We start from the raw sequence: 22,060 nt of genomic DNA on the forward strand, positions 1-22,060 counted from the left end.
TTTTCCCCCACGTTGTTATTGTATTTTGTACCTTGATTTTCTTTCCTCGGGATCAGACTGTCACTGTGGACTGAAGCACGGTTGTGTGCTGGCACGCAGCACATTTTAGCTAAACCAACACAACCGATTCTGACCATATTGCAAGTTTTTCCTGAGAATGAAAATTTTACGTTAAAGATTTAGTATTTTTGACAAACTGGAGCACATTTAGGGCACATTGAAGGCACACAAGTACAAATGAAAAGGACAGTGTTGTGAAACCATCAGCAATGCTGGAAGTAGTTTAGCAAACCCAAGAAGACTACATATGAAGGGAAATCACAAATGTAAACTGGGTATGATTTGAATATTTTGTACGGGTGAGTCATGGAGTTATATTTGCAAATTTTAGTGGTGTATGCAGAACGGCTGCGTAAGCATCCTTTTGCCGTCTTATTTTGTTTATAACAATCTTATTTAATGTGTAGTTTTAAAAAGCTGAAGGATTTTGCATTAATATGCTAAGAAGAAAATTGTGAAATGATTTGCTTGGGGTTTAACTGTATTACTGTGATTTTAAAAAATGCTGCTACTAGAAAATCATTTTATTATTTTCACTTCATTTTTAATTTTTTACTGATGTTTTGGCAGACGTTACTGTCAGTAAAATTTGTTGCACTCTTTCTATGAAAGTAATACACTTTGTGTGAAGAGAACACAGTATTTTTTTTTTAATTTTTTTTTTAGTTTTAAGGTAATTTTCCATTTAGAGTAAGGAAAGTTTCTGCTGCTTTGAGTTCTTTTCTGTAGATCGCTGTGATTACTTTGCGTGGATTTGTGTTGATGTAACAGCGCGAGCACAAAGAATGACCAAATTTCTGATGAATACATGATACAAAAGCAGAAATGTAATTTTTTTAAGGTGTCAAAATGCAGATTTGCTGTACATAACTAATGCATAGTAGTATATTTAAAGTATGTATAGGACTGAAACAGTTAAAACATGTTGGATGATGCATTAATAAAAGAGACTTTATTTAAAGGATGATCGAGACTTATTTTATACATTTAGCATGTGTGTCTCTGTTACCTCAAAGTCGTGGGGGATGCTAAGAGTAGGGGGAAAAAAAGTAACTTAGTGGTTTACTTGATTACTCTGTGAATGTGAGGAAACTTCCACTGCTACACACTAGCATGCTCAAGCAAATATTTGAGAACTATGTTAAAATTTTACAATAAAAATGCAGTGTAAACTATATATTAATACTCATGAAGTGAAATCATCTCAGTTATTTGGAGATTAAATTATATTATAGCTATAACATCACAATGAGCTCGAGTATGTCATCAGTAATGTGCACCACACTTCACTCTAAGGTGTCGGTTGTCTCTGAAAGCAGAGGAACTACCGCTTTGATGTGCTGGGGTAGAGAAGCGCAGCGCTGAAAGATGACACGACCTCAGATGAGGCTGAGACAGCGAGCTTTCCAGCTTTTAAGACGAGTCGTACTTGGTCTCCTCGCCTCAGTGAAAGAATCAGGCTCGCTGATGTTGAACTGGTGCAGTTACAGAGTTCGTGTGAATGCAGAGCTGTGACACCAGACATGAAACCAGCAGAGTTCAGCCTCTGGATGCTGCGACTAGACACAAATAGGACTGCGTCAACCTTCTCTCCTTGCTCGGGTGTCAGCACAGCGGTCACCAGATAACGGCCATCCATCGGAGCTGTGAAGATGCCTGAGAACACATAACGATGCAGTTAGTTGAGATTCTTACCAAACACAGTGGCACAAACTGCAATATTTATGCAACTATTTAATCGATTTGGTTTACATTTTGTAAAGTTACTGAGCTCCAGAGGATTCAGACTAATAATCTTGGCTTTTCCTGTAGCAAGATTATTTTCAGCAACTTCATAAGTTAAAGTCTTTCATTAATAACACAGAGGCGTAACTTTCAGGGGGGTTATGACCCCCCCCAATAATCAGACCTAACCAGTATAACCCCGCCAATAAAATTATGAATTGTCTTGCATAAATAGGCTGTTGATTTTCTTTACTCGTTTCAGTTATTACCAGCAAAATAGTTGCATGTTTAATCATCTGGGAATTTACCCAGATTTATTCTTGACCCCCCCAATGTTCAGCACAAAGTTACGCCGATCAATGAAGAGATTCCTGCAAAATAAAATGTACCATCTTTTATCCAAATTCAAAAAGGTAGCACTTGCACTAAACTTCAGGAAAAGGGCCAAAAAGCCCAGTTTCATTTCATAATAATAACTTTTTTGACTTGCTTCTTACCTCAAAGTGTGTTTAACACTAGAACTACATTACTTAAAAAGTTATCAAAGAGCCAACACACTTGGCTCAACACTGCTTTGCCACAAGCAGTTGCTGTGCATCACGACCACTGTATGTGCTGCAACAATAGCTAATTGAGAATTAAACTGGGAATTTTAATCTAGTCTAATTATTTAAAGTGTCTCCGGTGCAATTGGGTCATTTATAGTTTGAGCTTAAACAATTTATCAATGAAAAATTGAAATCAACAAACAAAAACAACAACAACTGATTTATAAATGCAGAGGAAAATGTGGGGTAAGACTAAAATAACAGATACCTGTCTGAGGGTCGTAATGTCCACCATCATTGACCAGCACCTCGTTGAATCGGATGATACCGACAACTCCTTGAAACGGTGGAAGAGTCAGACCAGCTGAGAATGACACTTTCTCCCCTGAATACAGGAAAGGAAACATCACAGGCTGCCAAACATGACGATAGCAGAGGCAGGAATTTGAATAATCAAAGTCTGACCTGAAGCCATGACACGTTTCAGAGGAGGGGGTCTGAGAGGCATGCTCACATCTGTTGATCAAATAAAAACAGCTTCATTCACTCTTCCTGCGCTCGGCTGTAATGCAGGACATTTAAAAAGGAACACTTACCTGAGCTCACATGAGTTCTGGTCTGGAGGATGTCGGTGGGTTTTTGTGGGGATGCTACGAAATAAAACAAAAACATAAGTTGCGCGAAACAATGTTGTGTACTGCATGTACGGTTGTGGTTGTGTCTCCACCTGGAGCTCCAGCAAAACCCTGAACAGCCATCATGATCCCATCTGTTCCTTTGGGCAACTTGGATGAAGTCATCTCTCCGGGGGGTCCCGCCTCTCCGGTTTCCATCACAGGCAGCTCCGAGAGTGAGGTATTCATGGGGCCAGCAGATACCTTGGGCCCTTTACTTGACCCCTGGGGCTGTCTTGTGTCAAACACTCTAACCGGAGCACCTGAATAGAATAGATATGGAGTGAGGGTTGGGAAAAGGCTAAAGGTCGGTGAAAAACACATGTCTGGAGGGCAGATGCTTTAAGAGACGATACACAACCAGCTGATTTGTTAAACATCATGCCTATAACTCAGTGGCACATTCTTGCAGTCATCTTTCTAATATTACATTTGATGCTACTTTATCTTAACTCATTCACTGCCATTGACGTCTATAGCCGTCAATTGCAGTGAATGAGTCAATGGGTTTAACTCATTCACTGCCAATGGCTGGCAGTGAATGAGTTAAGAAACACCTTAATTCTTCATGGCACATTTTAAGCAAGGTGCTGGTATCTTTCCTCAGATTTTGGTCCTTGTTAAACATGACAGCACTGAGCAGTTGCTGCAGATTTGCCAGCTGCACATCCATGATGTGAATTTCCTGTTTCAGGACATCCCAAATGTGCTCTGCTGGGTTGACATCTGGTGACTGTAGAGGGCATTTGTGTGCCTAGAACTCCTTGTCATGTTCAAGAAATCGCTTTGGGATTTGATGTTGTTTTATCCTCCTGAAAGCAGACATCAGAAGATGGAAACCGTGTATTCATAAAGGGATGGAGAGGTTCACCATTACACCACCATCACCAACCTGCACTGTAGCTATAAGGCAGGATGGTTCATGCTGTTTATGCAAGGTTATGACCCTAACATCTGAATGCTGCAGCAGAAATGGAGATTCATCAGATCGGAAAACACTGTTCCAGTTTTGTTGAGCCTGTGTCAACTGTAGCTTCAGCTTCCTGTTCTTATCTGACAGAAGTAGCAGCCAGAGTGGTCTTCTGCTTCTGTAGCACATCTGCTTCAAGAATCAATGTCTTGTATATTCAGAGATGCTCTTCTGCATACCTTCGTTGTAATGAGTGGTTATTTGAGTTATTATTTCCTTCCTGTCAGCTTGAAGCACTCTGGCTACTCTCCTCTGACATCAACAAGACACTTTCACCCAGAGAACTGCTGCTAAGTTTTTTCTTTTTCTGACCATTTTCTTTAAGTCTTAGAGAGCAGATCAGCAGTTTCTGAAATATTCAGACGAGCCTGTCTGGCACCTACAACCATCCCATTCAGAGACACATTCTGATGCTGGGTTTGAACTTCAGCAGGCAATCTTCATCATGCCTGCATGCCTAAAAACAATGAGTTGGTCCAGTGTGATTAGATAGTTGGATTGATCAGATAAACAGGTGTTCCTAATAAAGTGTCCAGTGAGTATAGCATGTCTGTGAACAGAAATCTGCTATAATAAGATGATTAACACCTCCTGATATAAAACCGGTTATAATTTTCAGATGGTATAATTTTTATACCATCTAATATAAAAGCTACATCTACTGCTATATGTACATGCACATAAAATACAGAAATGTGACTGATGCATAATAAGCAATCCTGCACACTGATGAAGTGGCAACTTCTGGGCCTAAAAACTAATCCAACACAAAGTGCCAAAACTGCAGTATCTACACTTGAGGCTGACTCCATAAGCAAGTCAATTGCCAAGTTTTTGGTAGGTTTAGAGAACCAATCGTTACTTAGCCTTATGTAGCAAAAGTTGGGATACTTTACGAGGGAAGAAAGTCATGATGGGTGGAATCTGTAGGCTGCAACTGCAAATCATCAGCGTAATTTTTGTAGTACCCCCTCCCAAAGCCACTGAGAACAGCAGTTTCAACTTTGGGCCAAGCAATGCTGTGGTGCTGTGCTGGTGTCAGTTTTTTTTGGAAGCAGTGCTTTTAGATTCCCATGTTAAAATGTCCAACTTTACCACAGAAGGAAATATATTTATAATCTGATACAAAAGAGAGAATGGCTTTGTTATTGCTAATTTTCTTGCTCGTGACAACTGAAGGCAGGGCGTATTTTTGTAAAACGCAACTGCTTAACTATGAGGGTAAAAGTTGCACGATTAAGGGCGTGGGTGCTCTGAGTGGCAGGCCAGTGCTGCCAGCTGTCAGCTACATGTTGTACCAACAAATCTGAGTTATTGAACTGAACCTCTCAACTATATTTCTGGTACTGGTGCTTACTGGAAGAATGCTTAAGTGTTTGAGTGCCTAATGAGAAATGTCTGCACACCTGAAAGAACAGTAGGTGATTCAGAAGAAAGCAAACTTTACAAAAACAATTAAACATGATCCTGCCCACCTGTATTCTTGACAAAGGTCAAACAGGCGAAAGCGTTGCAGTCTGATGAATGTGCCAGTTTTATCTGAAGCAAGAAGACATGCCTGCTGTTTAACTAATTGGTGTGTGTCATCTGGCTTCAGATGAAGCTGATAAAGCATAGCAATACAATTTATGCTGTGCTCTCTAATATCTCTCTCTAATATATCTCTTTTTGCCTATGGGAAGCATGTATATTGTAAATAGAGTTCACAAACCAAAGGGTGAGTACGCCAACCCTTTTTTCGATAGTTGCCAATGGTTGAGTGCAGAGATCAGGAGTTTGGATGGCAGTAAACTTTATAAAGCATATTGAAAGTACACGGTAAGATGCTCCTGGTTGTGCTTCCACCATATGGGTTTCACATTAAGCAACACTAAAGTGTGTTTCCAGCAGTAACGCCTGACAGTCCATAGAAATGTTAAACATTGTTTATTCAGTTTTTTGACTTCCAAGAAACCTGCAGTTGTTTTCATGATTAAAGTACGGCTACTGCTGAACCCTCATTAACAGGCTAGCAGCGAGTGATTATCTGAGCTTGTTATTAAAGAAATTAGCAGAGAAAAAAAGAAAAAAAAAAACTAATACCCCATTATCCATCATTTACCAAAACCACACATCTTGGTGCATTCACTAACCTACAGGTGAGGTGAACCGTTGGTGTTTATCATCTAGTGATCTTTCCAGCTTCAGGCACATTACTCATTATTGTTACTCTTTGGTCTACAACATCTAAGTTGCTCTACCAAAAAGGAAAACCAGCACATAAAAGACATACCAGCAGCATACCAAGATACGGCCACATGTTCAATCGCCACACAGCTTATCCCCTCACCCCGGGGAAAAGGATCGTTCACTGCAGAAGCCAGAGAAATCTGCTTGTTAAACGCAACATGTGTAGAGAGACCAGCCCGTGGCAGTAAAACAGCACAGGGGGTGTGTGTCTGTGAATGTGCACTGTTTCACTGGTCTGTGTTTCTTGGTCTTGTCGCTCCTCGTACAGGGCGAGGTAGATTCTCTGGAGAGTCATGTTTGATCTGAGGGACTGTAAAGCGTTTTCAGATGCAGTGTTACAAGGATAAAAGACGCGAACAAAGGATGTATGCCTGCACACGAAAATGCTTGTCCTGATGAAAGAGATTAGCTGTAAACAAATGCAGCTTGATCTACCATCCACCACAGATTTTCATTCCTCCACCAAAGCAGCATGGGAAATCCTCCCTCTGCTGTTATTCCCTTAACCGCCTGATCCAGGCTTCAACAGCCCCTTGTGTCACAAGAACTGCCACTTTCCACATTACATACCGCATTGTAATAACTGCAATCTGGTGCATATTGACTTTATGACTCACCAAAAACACATTAAGGCCTTAAGGATATGATTTAGAAATCAATAAATCCAGCCTAAGAATTTCATGCTGAAAGTACCCAAAAAAAAGGGTTGTTGCACAACATTTCTGTCGGAAATAATGTCACACCTCCTCCACCAGAACAATGAAGCATACATGAGTAGCCACAGACAGCAGCACACAAACAGTGCGGACTGTGTTTTTCTTGGGGGCTTTTCTACAGGTCCCATCTTGTTTTTGGTTCATGGGGTTATCATATTTGACCGCTGACCAGAGTGTGTGTGCCTTATCTCTAACAGGTCATTAAACTACAAGCACCAACCACAAGCCTTGTCACAATCAGGAAAGCATGCTTTCTAATCTCAAGAGGTTTCCATAATAGAGCTGTACTTTAAGAATCTCAGCTCTCCTTGTCAAAGACATGAAAAGGATGTGTTTTAACGCAAGGGATTATGGGGAAATGGGTATGTTTAAATATGCAGACATACATGGCAATACAGTATATAAGGCAAAAACAGTGTTTGTACAATTCCAACTTTAACATTGAGCTTTAAAGGCTATGTTTGTTATTACCACCTTTAGTCTATTTGATATTGCATGGCGGTTCAAACTGTGTTTTTCTGTGTTCATTATTCCATTAATTTGGAGCAGATCCCCAACACCAAAGGCTGAAATGCAGCGCCAAACCATGACAGCGCATCCACCACGTTTTACAGTGTCTTCTTCTTTTCTGACCGCATCTGTACAAGCTAACAACCACTTGGAATCATCATTCCATAAAACCTGTTGCGACTGATTTTCAGTCCAGTTCTTTGGCATACCTCAGCTCCCGAGTTCACTTCCTTAAGAATGGAAGGATGGCTGTCAGTGGCTTCTTGACAGCCATCCTTCCACTGAGACCATTTCTGATGAGGCTTGAAGGAACAGTATTGGATCAACTTGAATTGGACGGCTAAAAAACCCAAACAAACCTATGTTTTTCTGAAAATGTTGAGGACTGGATTGAAAATGATTGAAAAAGCACCCAATGGCCATCAAAAAAACTCCAGAAAGCCTTGAGAACTATTCCTTAACAACTCTTTAAAAATTACAATCAGGTCTGGTTGATTGGAGGCAAAATAAGAAGAAATGAAGCGGAGCCCAAGACATTTGCACAGCACTGTGAATGCTGACACGTATCTACTAAATATATTCGGTTAATGAGAGAACGGAGAGGATGGGCACGTGACGCACAGATAAAATGCAGAGCTCTAAAAGGAGCAAACAACGGCTCATAACTGTGAGTTAAATCTCTCCTAAACAAAAACTTATATTTACATTCATTTTTCCTAACATCCAATGAAGCTGCATCGCTTGAGACAACATTTGTAAAGCCAGGTTCGTTAAATAATTACAATCATGCAGTGTTTATATGCGTGATTACTAGCTTGCAGTCTTCAGGGCTTTTGTAAGCTGAATTTAGCAACAATCAAGTCAAAATTATTTTAGTTAAAAACTAAACCCAAGAGTCAACTGTAATAAAAATAAGGGGAAAATTTCCAAAAGGGGAATGCAAAGTTTTTATTTGTAATCACTGTCATATAAACTTATAACTAGAGCAAACACTTACTTTGATCCTTAGTGGCTACTCAGCTTTGAAGAGATAAGAAAAAGTGCAATGGACTCCCTTGAGAAATATGGAGCTCACTGTTGAATGGACAACATCCATGTCATGGTTAGTATGCAGTGAAGAAATGACACATTACAGCTCTTTCTTTTTAAGGTTCACAACTTGTATGACATCATGGTAAACATCTTGACAGATGGCCTGTGGGACCTCAGAGGAGCTCACAGCGTTGTGTGTTTATTTCAACAGGAAATGAGCTCAACCATGTAGTTAAAAATGTGAGAACTCCATAAATGGGATTGACGAGTAAGAAGCAAAAAGAAAGTAACAGCACTGCAAAGACTGCGAGCAGCACTTAATCTGCACACGCTGATGCTCTTGGCTGCGAACGAAAGAGCAGTACCCGAGAGGGCCTTGGTAATCTGTGTGTCTCTATGACAGAGCATTTTCCATGCTCTTCAGATAAGCAGTGCGAGGCAGTACAAGGTAGCTCACAGAGCAAACACAAACTGAGAGCCAAGCACAAAGTGGCCTCTAATGTCTCTTTGAGTGGAAATCATGAACAACATTCCAACTTCCCAATGACATATTACAACACAAACCACGAGGTGGAGTGACAACATTTTCAGTCGTTAGAGACTATTTGGTGAAAAAAATTGAAAATTGGCACGCGAGAGTTGACTATAAATCAGATACAAAACCTCTGGTTTGACTTGGAGTGGACCCAGAACAAGAACTAGTGCTGCTTTATTCCAGATGAACTACATTTATATTCTGGCCAAGAATATTTTTGCTGCATCACCTCCTTGTAAACCGGTAACTTCTGGTCACAGAGGAGAAGTCCCAGCTCGTAAACGTCATGGGCGTGCTTCTAGTTCGTAATTGAAACTGTCAGAGTCAGTCAAGTCCAGCTCAGTCTCATAGGTGCCATTAATGAGCAGACTCAGGCAAAAAGTATGCAACATATGCACCAATATGAAAATCTATACTCTCAAACATGTTCACAGCAACAAAGCCAAACAAACCACGCAGCACCAAATATTAAGTGAACAAGATCACCCTGATGTTCTAACTTAATGCAATAAAACCATAACACACTCAAAGATTTAAATGCACACAGGTACAGAGTTTATGGGCAAACACAGATACAAATAAATGCACACTTGGATGCACAAATAAGCCTGGTGAGTAATATTTCTTTATGCCAAAGCATTGCTCAACACAAGTGGGGTCTATTAAATGAACCATGTGTCTTCAATCAGGCCCGCCTGCTTTAACTGAGAACACGGTCAAATGAAAATCCAACTTCCCCTCACTCGCAGACTGAAACACACTCCAGTGGTACAGATTCTCTGGTATACAGTCAGTCCGGGATAAACAAATGAGTTCCAGGTTAGTAATCAAGCTAAAAGGCTGAAATTAAGTGTAGCTGTTTCATTGCCATCTCAGGCTTCGACCACTGAAGTGTCCGTGCATAATTAATAAAATCAACCCTTGTAATGTCCATACATCCTGGGGTCAAAAATGACCCCAGGACAACACATGGGTTAACCCAGAGAATCTGGATGGTTTTCCATTTAAAGCTGTGGCTCAGTCTTTTTGTGGCATGCACCATTTCAGAATAATGATTAAAAAAAGAAATTTGCCCCCACCTTCCACAATTTTCTTTCACTAATAAATAACAACTTGCACATTATTTAAAGGTCAGCATAATAGCAATGGCAAACTGTTACAAATTGAGCCTAATTTCCACATTTCAAAGCTGCTTGCTTGTTCAGTATTTCTACTTTAGGCCAAACTGGATCCAGTAATGTCCAAAAGACTGACTAATGCAAGCATGTAAAACTAGCGATAATGTGGAATCCACTGACTGGTGCAGGGTGTGTTTTTTTGCTGGAGGAATCAAATATTTAAAATAAGAAGAATTGAATCAGTCATACTTTAAGGCAATGAAAAGTGTGTTTGGATTACAGCACAGGCATCTTACCTTCATTACCAGGCTGGAGGTCTCTCTCCATATTTATAATGTGTTTTTCGAGAGTCTCACAGATTCCCCTCAGTCCTCCAATGTCTTGTTCATGAGCTCTTACTGTGCCGTTCAGCTGATTCACACAATTCCACAAACCAGTGACATGCATGTTCAGCCCCTCTTTGATGCTCTGGAGATTCCTGGAGATAGGATCCAGCTTGCTGCATAAATTCTCCACATTAACAATACGACTGCCCATGTTGGCAATCTCCTTCTCTACATCTTGTGCCTTTTCCCTGCATTGATCGGCCTCGGCTTCCACCTCCCTGCCCAGCTCATCTAGTCGCTCTCTTAGTTTCTGGTGCTGGGCTCTGTGGAGCACCAAAAGATCCCTGGCCTCCTGTTCAGTTTCCATTTTAACCTGATCCCAGCTAGAGTTAAAGCGTTTGAGAGTCTGAGACTGCTGGTTCTCACCGCCTTTAAGGTAGCTTAATTCACCCTTTACATTCTCAATGATATTGCTGTAGTTGAGGAGTTGCCCCTCCAAAGCTGTGATGGCACTTTTCTGGACTATCAGATTAGTCTCCATAGCATCTACAGAGTTTGTGAAACTGTGGAAGTCTTGCTTGAGGTTTTCAACAACAGTTAAATGATCTGTGCACTCTTTTGAGCACTTTTGGTTCAAAAGATCGAGTCTATTCTCCAGAATCTGAACGGAGTCCTTTAGAGTGTTCATGTCTCTCTGCTGAACGTCAGGACTTTCTGGCTCACCACCAGATGGGGAGTTGGAGGTTGTTTTAATCAACAGAGCTGAGAGTCTGTCCTCCATGGAGGACAGTTCATTGTCCATAGTTTCCCTCAGGTCTTTGACAACTTCTTCCCTTTCTTTTCTCAACTTCTCCTCTACAAAGTGGCTCAGTGCAATTAAAGACTTCTCTGTGGTGTTCAAACGAATTTTAAAGTGTTCCAGCTGAGCCAGAACAGAGTCAGATACTTGCTTTTCATTCCCCGGAACAGACAGCTTGGTTTTAAGGTCTTGGATCTCATTGCGGAGGTCAGTTTCCTTTGAATCCATGAGCTCAGCCAGACTGAGGTAGTTGGCTTCCTGTCCTTCACAATGTTCCTGAACTGACAGAATTTTATAATCACAAGAGTTCTTCAAATCTGCCATTTTAATATCCATTCCCTCCATCAGCTCATCTCTCAAGGCGCTGATTTTATCGTCCAGGTAGGCCCGCAGGTCTGCATCATCTATAGAAGGAGCAGAAGAAGCCGTGGACAGAGGGGTCTGGGCATCCATTAATAGACGAATTTGTCCATCATGATGGTTGACGCGACCCAGCAGCTCATCCAAGGTATTGCGCTTGGACTCAAGATCATCTGTGACCTGGTTAATCTTGTTCATGACATCCTCCATTGGTGTTGCGCTGTGGTCAAAAGAGAAGCCTTGTACCTGAATGGTTTCGGTCCCTGCACCCTGTGCACTGGCAGGCTGTCTGACGTTATTCAGCAGTGTAGCCAGCATTTTACTGGCATCCTCCTGGAAATCCACTCTCAGGTTCGAGGACAGTTCTGTCATTCTTGCTTGCATGTCCAGAACCATCTGTGATAGTCGCTGCACTTCCTCCTCCAGGTGTTGGGAGCTTTGAGATTCTCTTTGACCATGTTGTGTTCTGTGACCTGTTTGACCTCCAAATTGCCCCTGCCCTCCCCGCGGATGGTTACTCTGGCCATCTGTTCAAGGTTTTGGAATTGGAGCAATAAAATTGAAGAGAGATGGTTAGCAAAGCATTTTAAACTGTTTCATTTTATTTTGTATATTTTAATGCAAGACTTTCTTATGTTACAGACAAGTCTTTCACCATATGGGGCTGGAAAATGTCCAGAGGCAGCAGGAGCTTGAGGCAAACGCTCTGTTTGGACTGGCTTGGTGTCCTTCAACTCCATGCAGTCATGGCCCTGGTACCTCGGGCAGCACCTCCACGCCAGCTCTGTGACAGTCTTGTAGGCAATCTTGTACGTCGGTCTAAAGTGTGTTTGATATCTGGGAACATAAGACTTTAGTATAAAGTAATATTGCAAAAATCTACTAGAAACATATTCAGACAAATAAGATTTCTTGCTATTCTTCTTCTCAGCAATACAAAGTAAACTTGTAGCTAATTAAGACTAGACAAACCCCGGTCTGCTCGTTTCATTAATCATGCAGTTGGCAGGACTCAGAAACAGCAGTTTTCGTGAGTGGAACTGGTGGGAACTGTCACCCATGATTAACTACATGTCACTGGTGTATTGGTTGCTCAATAAACAGTAAAGCAAAACAAAGGGGAAGTCAGAGAAATGCCAGCCCATGTCTGCCTTTCTATGACCAGTGAAGGCTGGATGGGAAATTTTTTCTTGCTAATTCTGATATTTTGCTTACGTTTTGCTTTCTTATTTATTTTTATTTTTTATCAACAGTTAAAAACACCCAAAGAAACAAATAAACCCATTCATAGTATCCCCTGATTGCCTATTGTAAGACAGTAACAAAAGTATTGCTTCATATAACAAAATAAATAGACAAAAAAAAAAAAGAAGAAGAAAAAACTGACAAAAGCAAAGAATTTGCCGCCCTCCACCTAATATCCAGCACTTCTGGGAACTTACATCACTTGTTGCGCACAGTTTGGCAGCTCCGGTGGACACGGTAAAACCTCCGGCTGTACGAAGCTCTCAGTGCCTCCCGCTACAGCGCAGCTCACGTTCTTGTGCACAACGTAGGCGCACCAGTTTCTGCACAAAATCACTTGTTAATCACTCCTGGTGTGCAGCAAATGCCCGCGTGCGTATGCACGAACAATTAAATGCAAAGTTACGCACAGAAAAGAAAGAGTACTTCACTGACTTGCAGTCATGAGTTCAATAACTGATGTCCAGTTTACTTACTTGTTTCTTTGTCTCGTTTCGGCGCCAGAATATGCGTTTCCCTGAAACATGCTGTACTGAAAAGGTGAGCCAGTGATGAGAGGGAAAACCATTAACCAATGGATAAGTAGGAGTCCGCGCTTCATGGCTGAGATATTTTAAATCCTGCAGTATCCCTTCAGGTTGTAATCAGTAGTGATGATCTTTGGTTTGGAGATCAGTGAAGGCACTGCGGATTGCTCCGTCTCTGTAGCGCACACATCTAAACCAGCTCCTTCCAGCGTCCTTGGATGTGACGTTTCGGGAACCCCTCCAACGCTGACAGATGCGTTTTCTCCAACTTGCCAGTTCTCGCATATACACATGTAAGTGCACATTTCGCATATAAAACATTGTAATCGCCGTAAATAATATCCGGACGTCTAAATGTGGACAATGGTTGATTTTGTTTCAAAGGCACAGTGATTATCTCCGTGCGTAAAATGTGCGCTTAACACTGTCGGTATGCTTAAACTTAACAAGTAAAGTTTTCAGTTTTGCGTTTTTCAGAAAAGAAACGAACAAATACACAAAGTGCGATCTTAAGAATTTTTTAATGCATACATTCAGCAGATTCAGCATGCTCTGCAAAGATCATAAGCACTTTTTACCATTACAAAAGTGTTAAAATGTACAAAAGGCATCTAAAAAATAAAATACATTGTATCAACTCAAAGTTAACAAAGAAATAAAACTACAAAAAAGACTTATAGTAAAACAATCCATTGGTCCAATCAGAATCTCTTATGTGGAACTCTGTCTTGCTCTTTTTGAAATGCTGCTGGAGGGCTGACCACCATCCACAGCGCGTCGTTTCATTCCTTTTGCTGATGCTGATGCTAGAAGAAGAACAAAGATCAATTAAAATTCAACAAAATCAAAATAAAATCATCAACAACTGTCTCAAACAACATACCGAGTTCCTTTTCAATCTCTGTTAGCTGCCTCTTTTTGTCGTCCAAATCTTTTTCCATTTGCCGCACATCAGGAGACGTAATTTTTTTAACGTGATCATCTCGCGCCCTTTCTGTTTCCTCTCTCTTCGATACAGCTGAGCAGTACTGGCTGAGCAGGTCTGTCAAGCACACCCCAGAAAACAGAAATTACAGCATAATCTGAATCATTAAGGCTACAAAATCAAGCTTTAAAAATGTAAAATGTCCATGATTTAAGTCACCTATTTGTTCCTTTAGACTGTGGTACTGCTGTGGGAGGGGGGCTCCAAACATGTGTAACGTGGTCATCGGTGGGGCCCTGTTCTGTGCACCTCCAAACTTTCCCCTGCTACTGACCCTATCCCCCTGCCTGGTCAGTATGGTGGGACATTGGATCCTGTTCTGCACCACCTGTAAACAACAGTTTTTTTTTGTTAGAGGAAATTAACCAGAGTTTCCACCGATACAGCAACACTGCTGCTGCAAAGCCAGTTCTGTCCTGGTTCCATTGAGGAGCCAGCACACAATATGACAGGTTTGAGAGCCTAGTGGACACAATCTGCAAAGGTCATCGATGAATCATTTTGCTGGCCCCTTGAGTTTCACTCTTTGGCAGCAGTCCCTCTTTTTTTTTTTTTCCTCCACTGGAACTAATAAAAGTCTAATCAGTTCTACATTAGGCACCAGCTCTGGCACAGTGTTAGTTTAAAAAACAAAATTGCACATCTGCTTCAGCAAAGTCACTCACCGCCCTTCTGTAGTTATTTGCAGAGTCCAGGTCATCAATCAGAATAGTATCTCCCAGGATGTTCTTAAACACTAGAAAGAAAAAAATAGCACGAGCAAGAAACTTTCAGACCTGCTGGAACAAATTTAAAACTAACTTTTTTTTAAACTGCTACTGAAAACTTTCATAATCAAGTGGCAAGAAGCCAAGTGTTCATATTTCAATGTAAATCAGAGGCAATCAGTGTAAATTTAAACGGTAAATGCTCTAAATCCAAACCGACAGAGCCAGCTTTTACCCACGACAAAGAAAATCACTACATAAAGAGTCATTTTAATTTCGGGAAAGAGGCCCAATTTCTGCTCCAGCGACAGTGCCCCTGGAGAGAAAGCCCCCTTCCACCCTGTGAGGCTGGATCCCAGGTGGAAACATTTACCCCAATCTTTACAGGAGTGGTGGGGGCATAAGGGAAATGCCCCCGAAACAACAGCAAACACAGCCTGAGATGGCAAGCCTCTAAAAACCCACAGAAACGCCAGAGTCTTACTTCAAATCTGCAATAACCAAACAAACAGGCAGCGTTACGCTGAGCAGGGGAAATCCATTTAAGGCAGCTCACCGATGTCACAGCTCTCTGGATCACAGGGGTATATCAGCAGCTCTCTGGCGTACACCGGGTTCCCATGGGGTTCAAAGAGCGGGTAGCCATTTCTTATGTGTGGCAGCGGTCTGTAAGCAATTCAAATGACAACACCATGACACTTTGCTCCAAACGTAAAGGCAACATCAAACCACGCACGATCATTTCTCTTTGCATAAATGAACACTGCGTTGCTACAGTTCATGTGTAGCACACATTCAGTTTATGTGGATCGTTTCCATTTCATGTCAGAATTTGTTTTTGTGTGTCCTTCCAGCTGATCAACATCATTTCTTTATGATCTGGAAAAAATGTCTGCAGACCTTCAGAAGGTGTTTTAGATTAACTTTAGTAACCATTAAGACATCCGATGATAGATTAGTCAATCAGCTGTTTGGATTTGTGTCTTTTTTTCAGTATTTTGCAGAACAGACATGACAGTTTCTAGTGTGATGTTGACTTCATCTTAAATTCAGCAGTCGCTTCACTTTGATAAAAGAAAGACAAAAATGTGTTAAAAAACTTGCACATTACATAATTGATTACTTATAATTACATAATTAATTGACTGATAATTAAGTGTAAACAGCTTTACTGTTGCATTCTAAATTAGTGCTGAAACAATGACTAATATAGATTTATGTTATTCACGTGGGGGGACTACACTTAGAAGTAATAGTACTGCAGGGAGCACTGCAGGGTTTTTAGCACTGCTGACTTTATAAAAAAATAACTGTTAAAATAGTAAATTAGATCAATAACCCATAATATACTGTGTATTCAATATTCTTTCTCTCAGAAGCAACTAAAGCACTAATACTCAGTATGAGCAGAGAAACAGTTTCCAACTAAAAATCAAGAAAACTGTTTCTCTTAAGGGGGTGAACTGTAGCAGCAATGAAAACACAGAAACTAGTGATTCTTACATGTGAGGTCTCCTTTTCTGTAAATATGCCAAACAAAGTAACGAGAAAAAGAATACAGTGCCTGAATACAACACTGTGAAGAAGCCTTGAGGAACTCCTAATTTCTCCATCCTTTGCTTGGACAATGGGAAATGGGTGCCATGATTAACTGAAACATGTGGAAACATACAAGGAAATATAGCACACAAGACAAACAGCTCATTCTGTACAACACTAACGAGCTTGACAGTCAATTTTTGGCATGTCTTCATGAACAGTTCTCCAGGCTTCTTGAAGGACATTCAAAGCTACTCCTTGGATGTTGGCTGCCTTTCGTTCTGTGCTCCATCAAGATGATCCCAGACTTCTTCAATAATATTGATGCCCAGGCTCTGGGGAAGTTCTTTTGCTGCATTGACAGTGTGTCAATCAGTAATTCCATCAATTGATAAGATCTCCAACATAATGCGACCCCAAATTACGACAGAGCCTCGGCCATGTTTTACAGATGTCCGTAGACACTCGCTGTTGTATCCCTCTCTTGAACTCCTTGTACATATTGACAATGATTGGAAGTAACTTTGGCGTACCTCAGCCATTTCTCCCAGTTTTCCTTCTTTAAAAATAGCTTCTTGAAAGCCATCCGTCTACTTAGACCATTTTTGATGAGGCTTTAGTGAATCGCAGAGGATCAACCGAGGACCAGATGCATCTCTCAAGTCCTGTCTCAGATCTTTTCTGGATTTTTTTCCCTATTTCTTAAGTGCATGATGTTCAGATACTGTTACCCTGCTGTCCTGTCTTTACAGACATGCCTTCTTTTTTGTTCTCCACAAAGAGTCACTGCACACCAGCGAGATCTGCCAAGTTTTTGACTAATAGCGCTTTGGGAATCAAGTTGTTGGTGCAAAAACACAATTTTGTCTGTCAAACTGTGTTATCTTTGGCATTTGTCATATATTCAGCTAAAGAAATGGAAAAAAATGATGTGGTTTTATGTGACAGGCTGTTAGTAACAAAGTTGCTAAAGATACAATTTAAATCAGTTCTTTGCTAAGTTGTCTGTTATGTGTCATCACAACACAGCCTCATTCCTTGACTTAGGATTCCTGAATGAGTTATAGACTGTGTTTAGTGGCTTAACAAACAAAAAAATACCAAATACCAAATACCTTATACCCAACCAGTGAAAAGGGTTTGGTATAAGGACTGGACTGAAAATTATTTAAAAACAAAACAGAAATGAAGGATGTCTCAAGTTTTTTGCAAAGTGCTTTATGTCAAACACGCCCCAGATTCAGCTTCTCATCTCTGATGCTTTACTTTTTTCCTCCCCCGTGTCTCCAAAAGCAAACAAAGGCTTTCATCCTCACATTAAGAGACAAAGATTTTCATTATATTAAAATGATTTTAACAGTGAAAGAAACTTTTACCTGCAGCTCAAACAGAAACAGACATCAGATTTTAAAATTTTTTTACAATAAAAATCAAATCAGAATACAAAATAAACGCATTTAAAGTTAGAAAAAATACAAAAACTAAAAGTCTTATAAAAGAGGGATGTGCCCTTAAATCACTAGCTTTGCAAAAACTGACAATAACCTGCAGCAGCTGGTCGTTAAGTAAATCTCATTAGTGTCCAAACAGCCCCAACAAAGAGCAGCAGGATGGAGTCTTATATGTGCTAATAATTACAGTCACCATTATTTTTACAGCAAACTAAAGTGAGAGACCACCTGTGTTTACAGAGTGTTACACTGTACACTAAATGTGGCTATTTTGGAGGAAAACGTATTTCCAGACTCCCAAGGTTCAAAGCATACATTGATATAGTTCGACATTATTCTAGCTGACTTTCAGGCAGCCTGTTCAAAATGGAGCTGCCACAAGAGCTCTAAATTACTGTTTTTGAGAGACTTTGGGAAGGAAAGGGCTTAAAAGGAAAGACTTTAATAAAAGGACACATACATCTTCATCACACGTCAGTTAGACGGCAACACTAATAAAATACATCTTCCACGTACCTTTTTCCTGGTGGCACAAGCACGCTGTCGAGGGCCATGACCTGCTGCCTGCCCTGCGTGTCACGATAGATCTGCTGTGCTGCTTCTGTTGTTTTGGTGATGACACAGTCCATATCACCTCTGATGTGCCAGGAGATGACCCACGCAGCGGCATCATCCTGCACGAGAGCCAGGTGGCCAACCTGCATTCAAAAATTAGAGGATAAACACATCTCCAGAAAATTCATCTCAAAACAAGTACTGAATCTTTAAAAGAAAAAAAGAAAGTTACCATTCCCAAAACATCTGCCTGTCCCCTAAAGTTGTCACGGACGGAGAAAACTCGTCGGGACACTTTCTGAATTGCTTCTGCTTCAGTAGTCTTCTTTTTTATTAGTGTATCAATATGTTGTGCCTACAGATACATAAGAAATGTGATTTCCAGTTCAGTTTAAAAAAGAAAAAGGAAAAAAAGCTGAGTGTGGATGGACATAATAACTTACAGATATGGGATGAGGGATTGTCACTTTCCTCTGGCGCAGCTCGTTTTTAAAATCAGTCTCTTTCTTACTGGCAATCAGGCAAGATTCTAAGGGGAAAAATATTTTCATTAGCAGACAATTTTAATCACGTATGGGAGGAAAACCCAGATAAATTACAGATTTAAGACTATATCAAAGTCAGTGGTTTAAAAGTATTATTTCTGTAGCTATATCCATTTGCACTGACAAGAGATTATTCAGATTCAGGTAACTTCATTAATCCCAAAATGAGCCGTTTGTTTGCAGCTTATCCACACGACCTACTAACACAACCTACAGTCTTTAAACACTAATCACTGTTGCATGTCAAGGCAGAGATCAACAAACAATGAAGTCTAGGAAAAAAAACTAGAACAAGGATATTTCAGATGAGACCTGGTTCAACATACAAACAGCACACAGTACATCTTACCCGTCAGCAAGTCAAGGAGCTCCTTGTATGTACGCAGTGTTTCGTTATATTTCTCAATAGCACTGCTGAGCTCATCTTTTTTCCTGGTCAGTTCAGACATTTTTTGCTGGTTTTGTGAGTCTAAAATGGAGAAAAAAAAGAAGAATTAATTGTTTATCAATTAACAGTGAATTGTCAGAAGGCAAATCTAAGCAATAGTACTATAGTAGTGTAACAGTAGTAATACTATTATTAATACTACTCTTAAGTATAATAGCTTTAAATAGCATTTCAGTTTTTTGGCTCACAGTTAGTGATCAAAGTGGGCTGGAATGATTAGATCTGATAAATAGTTTAATATATTGTAATACAGAGATTTCTTTTGTTAGAGCTTCCAGCTAAAAGCATGCAGATACTTCTTCAACAAGTCCGAATCTAAAGTCACCCCACAGTCCTTCATTATATGTTCACGTGTAGTAAAAAAAGGAAAGAAAAAAGTTTAAAAGACATGTATTAGTGAATTTTGTAAAAACAAAAACAAAACAAAATGTATAAAAACAAAAAAATTAAAGTAATGCTTTAATTTTTCAGAAATCTTAAGCTGCACGTAATAGCATTTACCACTCAGTTTTTCCATACCATTGTAAAAAAGGAAGGGGAGCTCAAAAGCAGTCAGGGTTATGAGATGGACAGACACTTCAGGTTTGAAAACAAGGATGTAGGTGCTGCTATTGTCACCGGGGCTATTCTCCCTGATAGCCAGCCTCTGAGGAGAGCAAGTGAACAATTATCATAAGCCCTGAGGGGCCCTTAAATTCCAAAACAAAAGCTGGTCCTGTGAAGAATGGTTACTCACAGGGATGTGGGCCTTGCCCTCAACTAAGTTAATTGCAAGGCTGCTGGCTCCTCTTTCAAAAAGAGGGAAGCTTTTGTTTCTCTCTCCATCTGAGGACTTTATAGTGATGATCACCTTCCCTCCCAGGTCCTGCCCCGCTGGGTTGCCATACAAATCCTGGAATCAACCATGGAAATTCACTCACTATGACTGCAAAGTTTATTTATGTCAGTGAAAAGTGAAGCCTGCCTCTGCTATTTTACAATAAATAAATAAATAGCTTACCATTATCCTCAGTGTCATATTCTCAACCAAGGTTCGGCTGGCAATGTCCTCGCTGTAGGAAACAACTGGGGTTGTAGTCTGAGAGACAGGTCCCAGTTTAACAGGCTGATTGGCCACCACATCTATACGAATCTAAAAGATGGGAAGCAGCACTGAGGTCAGTCAATTCTGTCAGTGAGTAACGCAACAGCTCTACAGCCCTGCAACAGCTCAATGACCAACTACTCTCCAGTAAAATACAGTGGTATGCAAAAGATTGTGCACCCTGATAATTGTCATGATTTTTTCTTCACAAATCATTGGTTGTTTGGATCAGCAATTTCATTTAAATATATCATATAGCAGACGAACACAATGATATTTGAGAAGTGAAATGAAGTTTATAGGATTTACAAAAAGTGTGCAATAGTTACTTAAACAAAATTGGGTAGGTGCGTAAATTTGGGCACCATTGTCTTTTAATTGATTTGAATACCTTTAGGACTAATTATTGGAACATACAATTTGTTTGGTAAGCTTACTGACCCCTGACCCTACATACACAGGTGAATCTAATCATGAAAAGGTATTATTTAAGGTGACCAATTGCAAGTTTTTCCCCTCTTTGCATCCTCTCTGAAGAGGGGCAACGTGGGAGCCTCAAAACAACTCTCAAATGACCTGAAAACAAAGATTGTTCAACATCATGGTTTAGGTTGAAGGATACAAAAAGCTATCTCAGAGATTTCAGCTGTCAGTTTCCACTGTGAGGAACATATTGAGGAAATGGAAGACCACAGGCTCAGTTCTAGTTAAGGCCCGAAGTGGCAGGTCAAGAAAAATCTTAGATAAGCAGAGGCGAAGGATGGGAACAGTCACAGTCAACCCACAGACCAGCTCCAAAGACCTGCAACATCATCTTGCTGCAGATGGTGTCACTGTGCAATGTTCAACTATTCAGCGCACTTTGCACAAGGAGATGTTGTATGGGAGAGTAATGCAGAAGAAGCCATTTCTGTGCACATGGCACAAACAGAGTTGCTTGAGGTATGCTAAAACACATTTGGACAAGCCAGCTTCATTTTGGAATAAGATGCTGTGGACTGATCAAACTATAATTGAGTTATTTGGGCATAACAAGGGGTGTTATGGATGGAGGAAAAAGAACACAGCATTCCAAGAAAAACACCTGCTACCTACAGTAAAGTATAGGGTTGCCAACTCCCTGAAAAATAAATAAGGGACACCTCGTGGCCAGGGCCGGGCAACCCAGTTGTCTTCACCCTTCCCAGTGTGGTAGCTCTTTTTTTGTGTGTGAAATTATTTTTTAACCATTTGACTTGAACTTGATTTAAGCAGATGCATATTCTTTGTGATATGACCATATGGGAAACAAATGATCATTTAGCCATTTATTTTTAGCTCACAATGACAACATTAACACAGTAAAACAGGTCTCTTTCTTAAACAGAAGCCT

General features: G+C 40.4%; 2 protein-coding genes across 3 annotated transcripts in view; both read right to left on the reverse strand.

Moving 5' to 3' along the window:
• Positions 1-10: 10 nt before the first annotated feature.
• Positions 11-13,584, reverse strand: emilin2b (elastin microfibril interfacer 2b). Its single transcript, XM_080865801.1, has 9 exons — positions 13,324-13,584; positions 13,045-13,170; positions 12,258-12,439; positions 10,414-12,129; positions 3,061-3,270; positions 2,930-2,983; positions 2,799-2,849; positions 2,602-2,718; positions 11-1,716 (listed from the first exon to the last, which is right to left on the reverse strand). The coding sequence occupies exons 1-9, from the start codon at positions 13,446-13,448 to the stop codon at positions 1,385-1,387; spliced, it is 2,913 nt and encodes a 970-aa protein (XP_080721927.1). The 5' UTR covers positions 13,449-13,584; the 3' UTR covers positions 11-1,384.
• Positions 13,585-13,876: 292 nt separating this feature from the next.
• smchd1 (structural maintenance of chromosomes flexible hinge domain containing 1) overlaps positions 13,877-22,060 on the reverse strand; it is a 39,064-nt gene continuing 30,880 nt past the window's right edge. For both annotated transcript variants that reach the window (XM_080865792.1, XM_080865791.1), the window contains exons 36-47: positions 20,605-20,736; positions 20,341-20,496; positions 20,124-20,250; positions 19,506-19,625; positions 19,055-19,140; positions 18,844-18,966; positions 18,573-18,754; positions 15,623-15,732; positions 15,025-15,095; positions 14,519-14,687; positions 14,258-14,416; positions 13,877-14,180 (exon numbers count right to left, since the gene is read on the reverse strand). In XM_080865792.1, the coding sequence (XP_080721918.1) occupies positions 14,086-14,180; positions 14,258-14,416; positions 14,519-14,687; positions 15,025-15,095; positions 15,623-15,732; positions 18,573-18,754; positions 18,844-18,966; positions 19,055-19,140; positions 19,506-19,625; positions 20,124-20,250; positions 20,341-20,496; positions 20,605-20,736 (1,530 nt within the window). In that variant the 3' untranslated portion in view covers positions 13,877-14,085. The remainder of the gene's footprint in view (positions 14,181-14,257; positions 14,417-14,518; positions 14,688-15,024; positions 15,096-15,622; positions 15,733-18,572; positions 18,755-18,843; positions 18,967-19,054; positions 19,141-19,505; positions 19,626-20,123; positions 20,251-20,340; positions 20,497-20,604; positions 20,737-22,060) is intronic.

Source organism: Rhamphochromis sp. 'chilingali' (genome assembly GCF_963969265.1).
Source record: "Rhamphochromis sp. 'chilingali' genome assembly, chromosome: 18".
NCBI classification, from domain to species: domain Eukaryota; kingdom Metazoa; phylum Chordata; class Actinopteri; order Cichliformes; family Cichlidae; genus Rhamphochromis; species Rhamphochromis sp. 'chilingali'.

Bases quoted from the DNA above. Each gene is read 5' to 3' on its own strand.
- emilin2b (XM_080865801.1), bottom strand. From the start codon at position 13,448: ATGAAGCGCGGACTCCTACTTATCCATTGGTTAATGGTTTTCCCTCTC. The intron at 2,984-3,060 runs GTGGAGACACAA...TTTATTTCGTAG, and splicing joins GGGTTTTGCTGGAGCTCCAG to CATCCCCACAAAAACCCACC. The intron at 2,850-2,929 runs GTAAGTGTTCCT...TTTGATCAACAG, and splicing joins CAGAACTCATGTGAGCTCAG to ATGTGAGCATGCCTCTCAGA.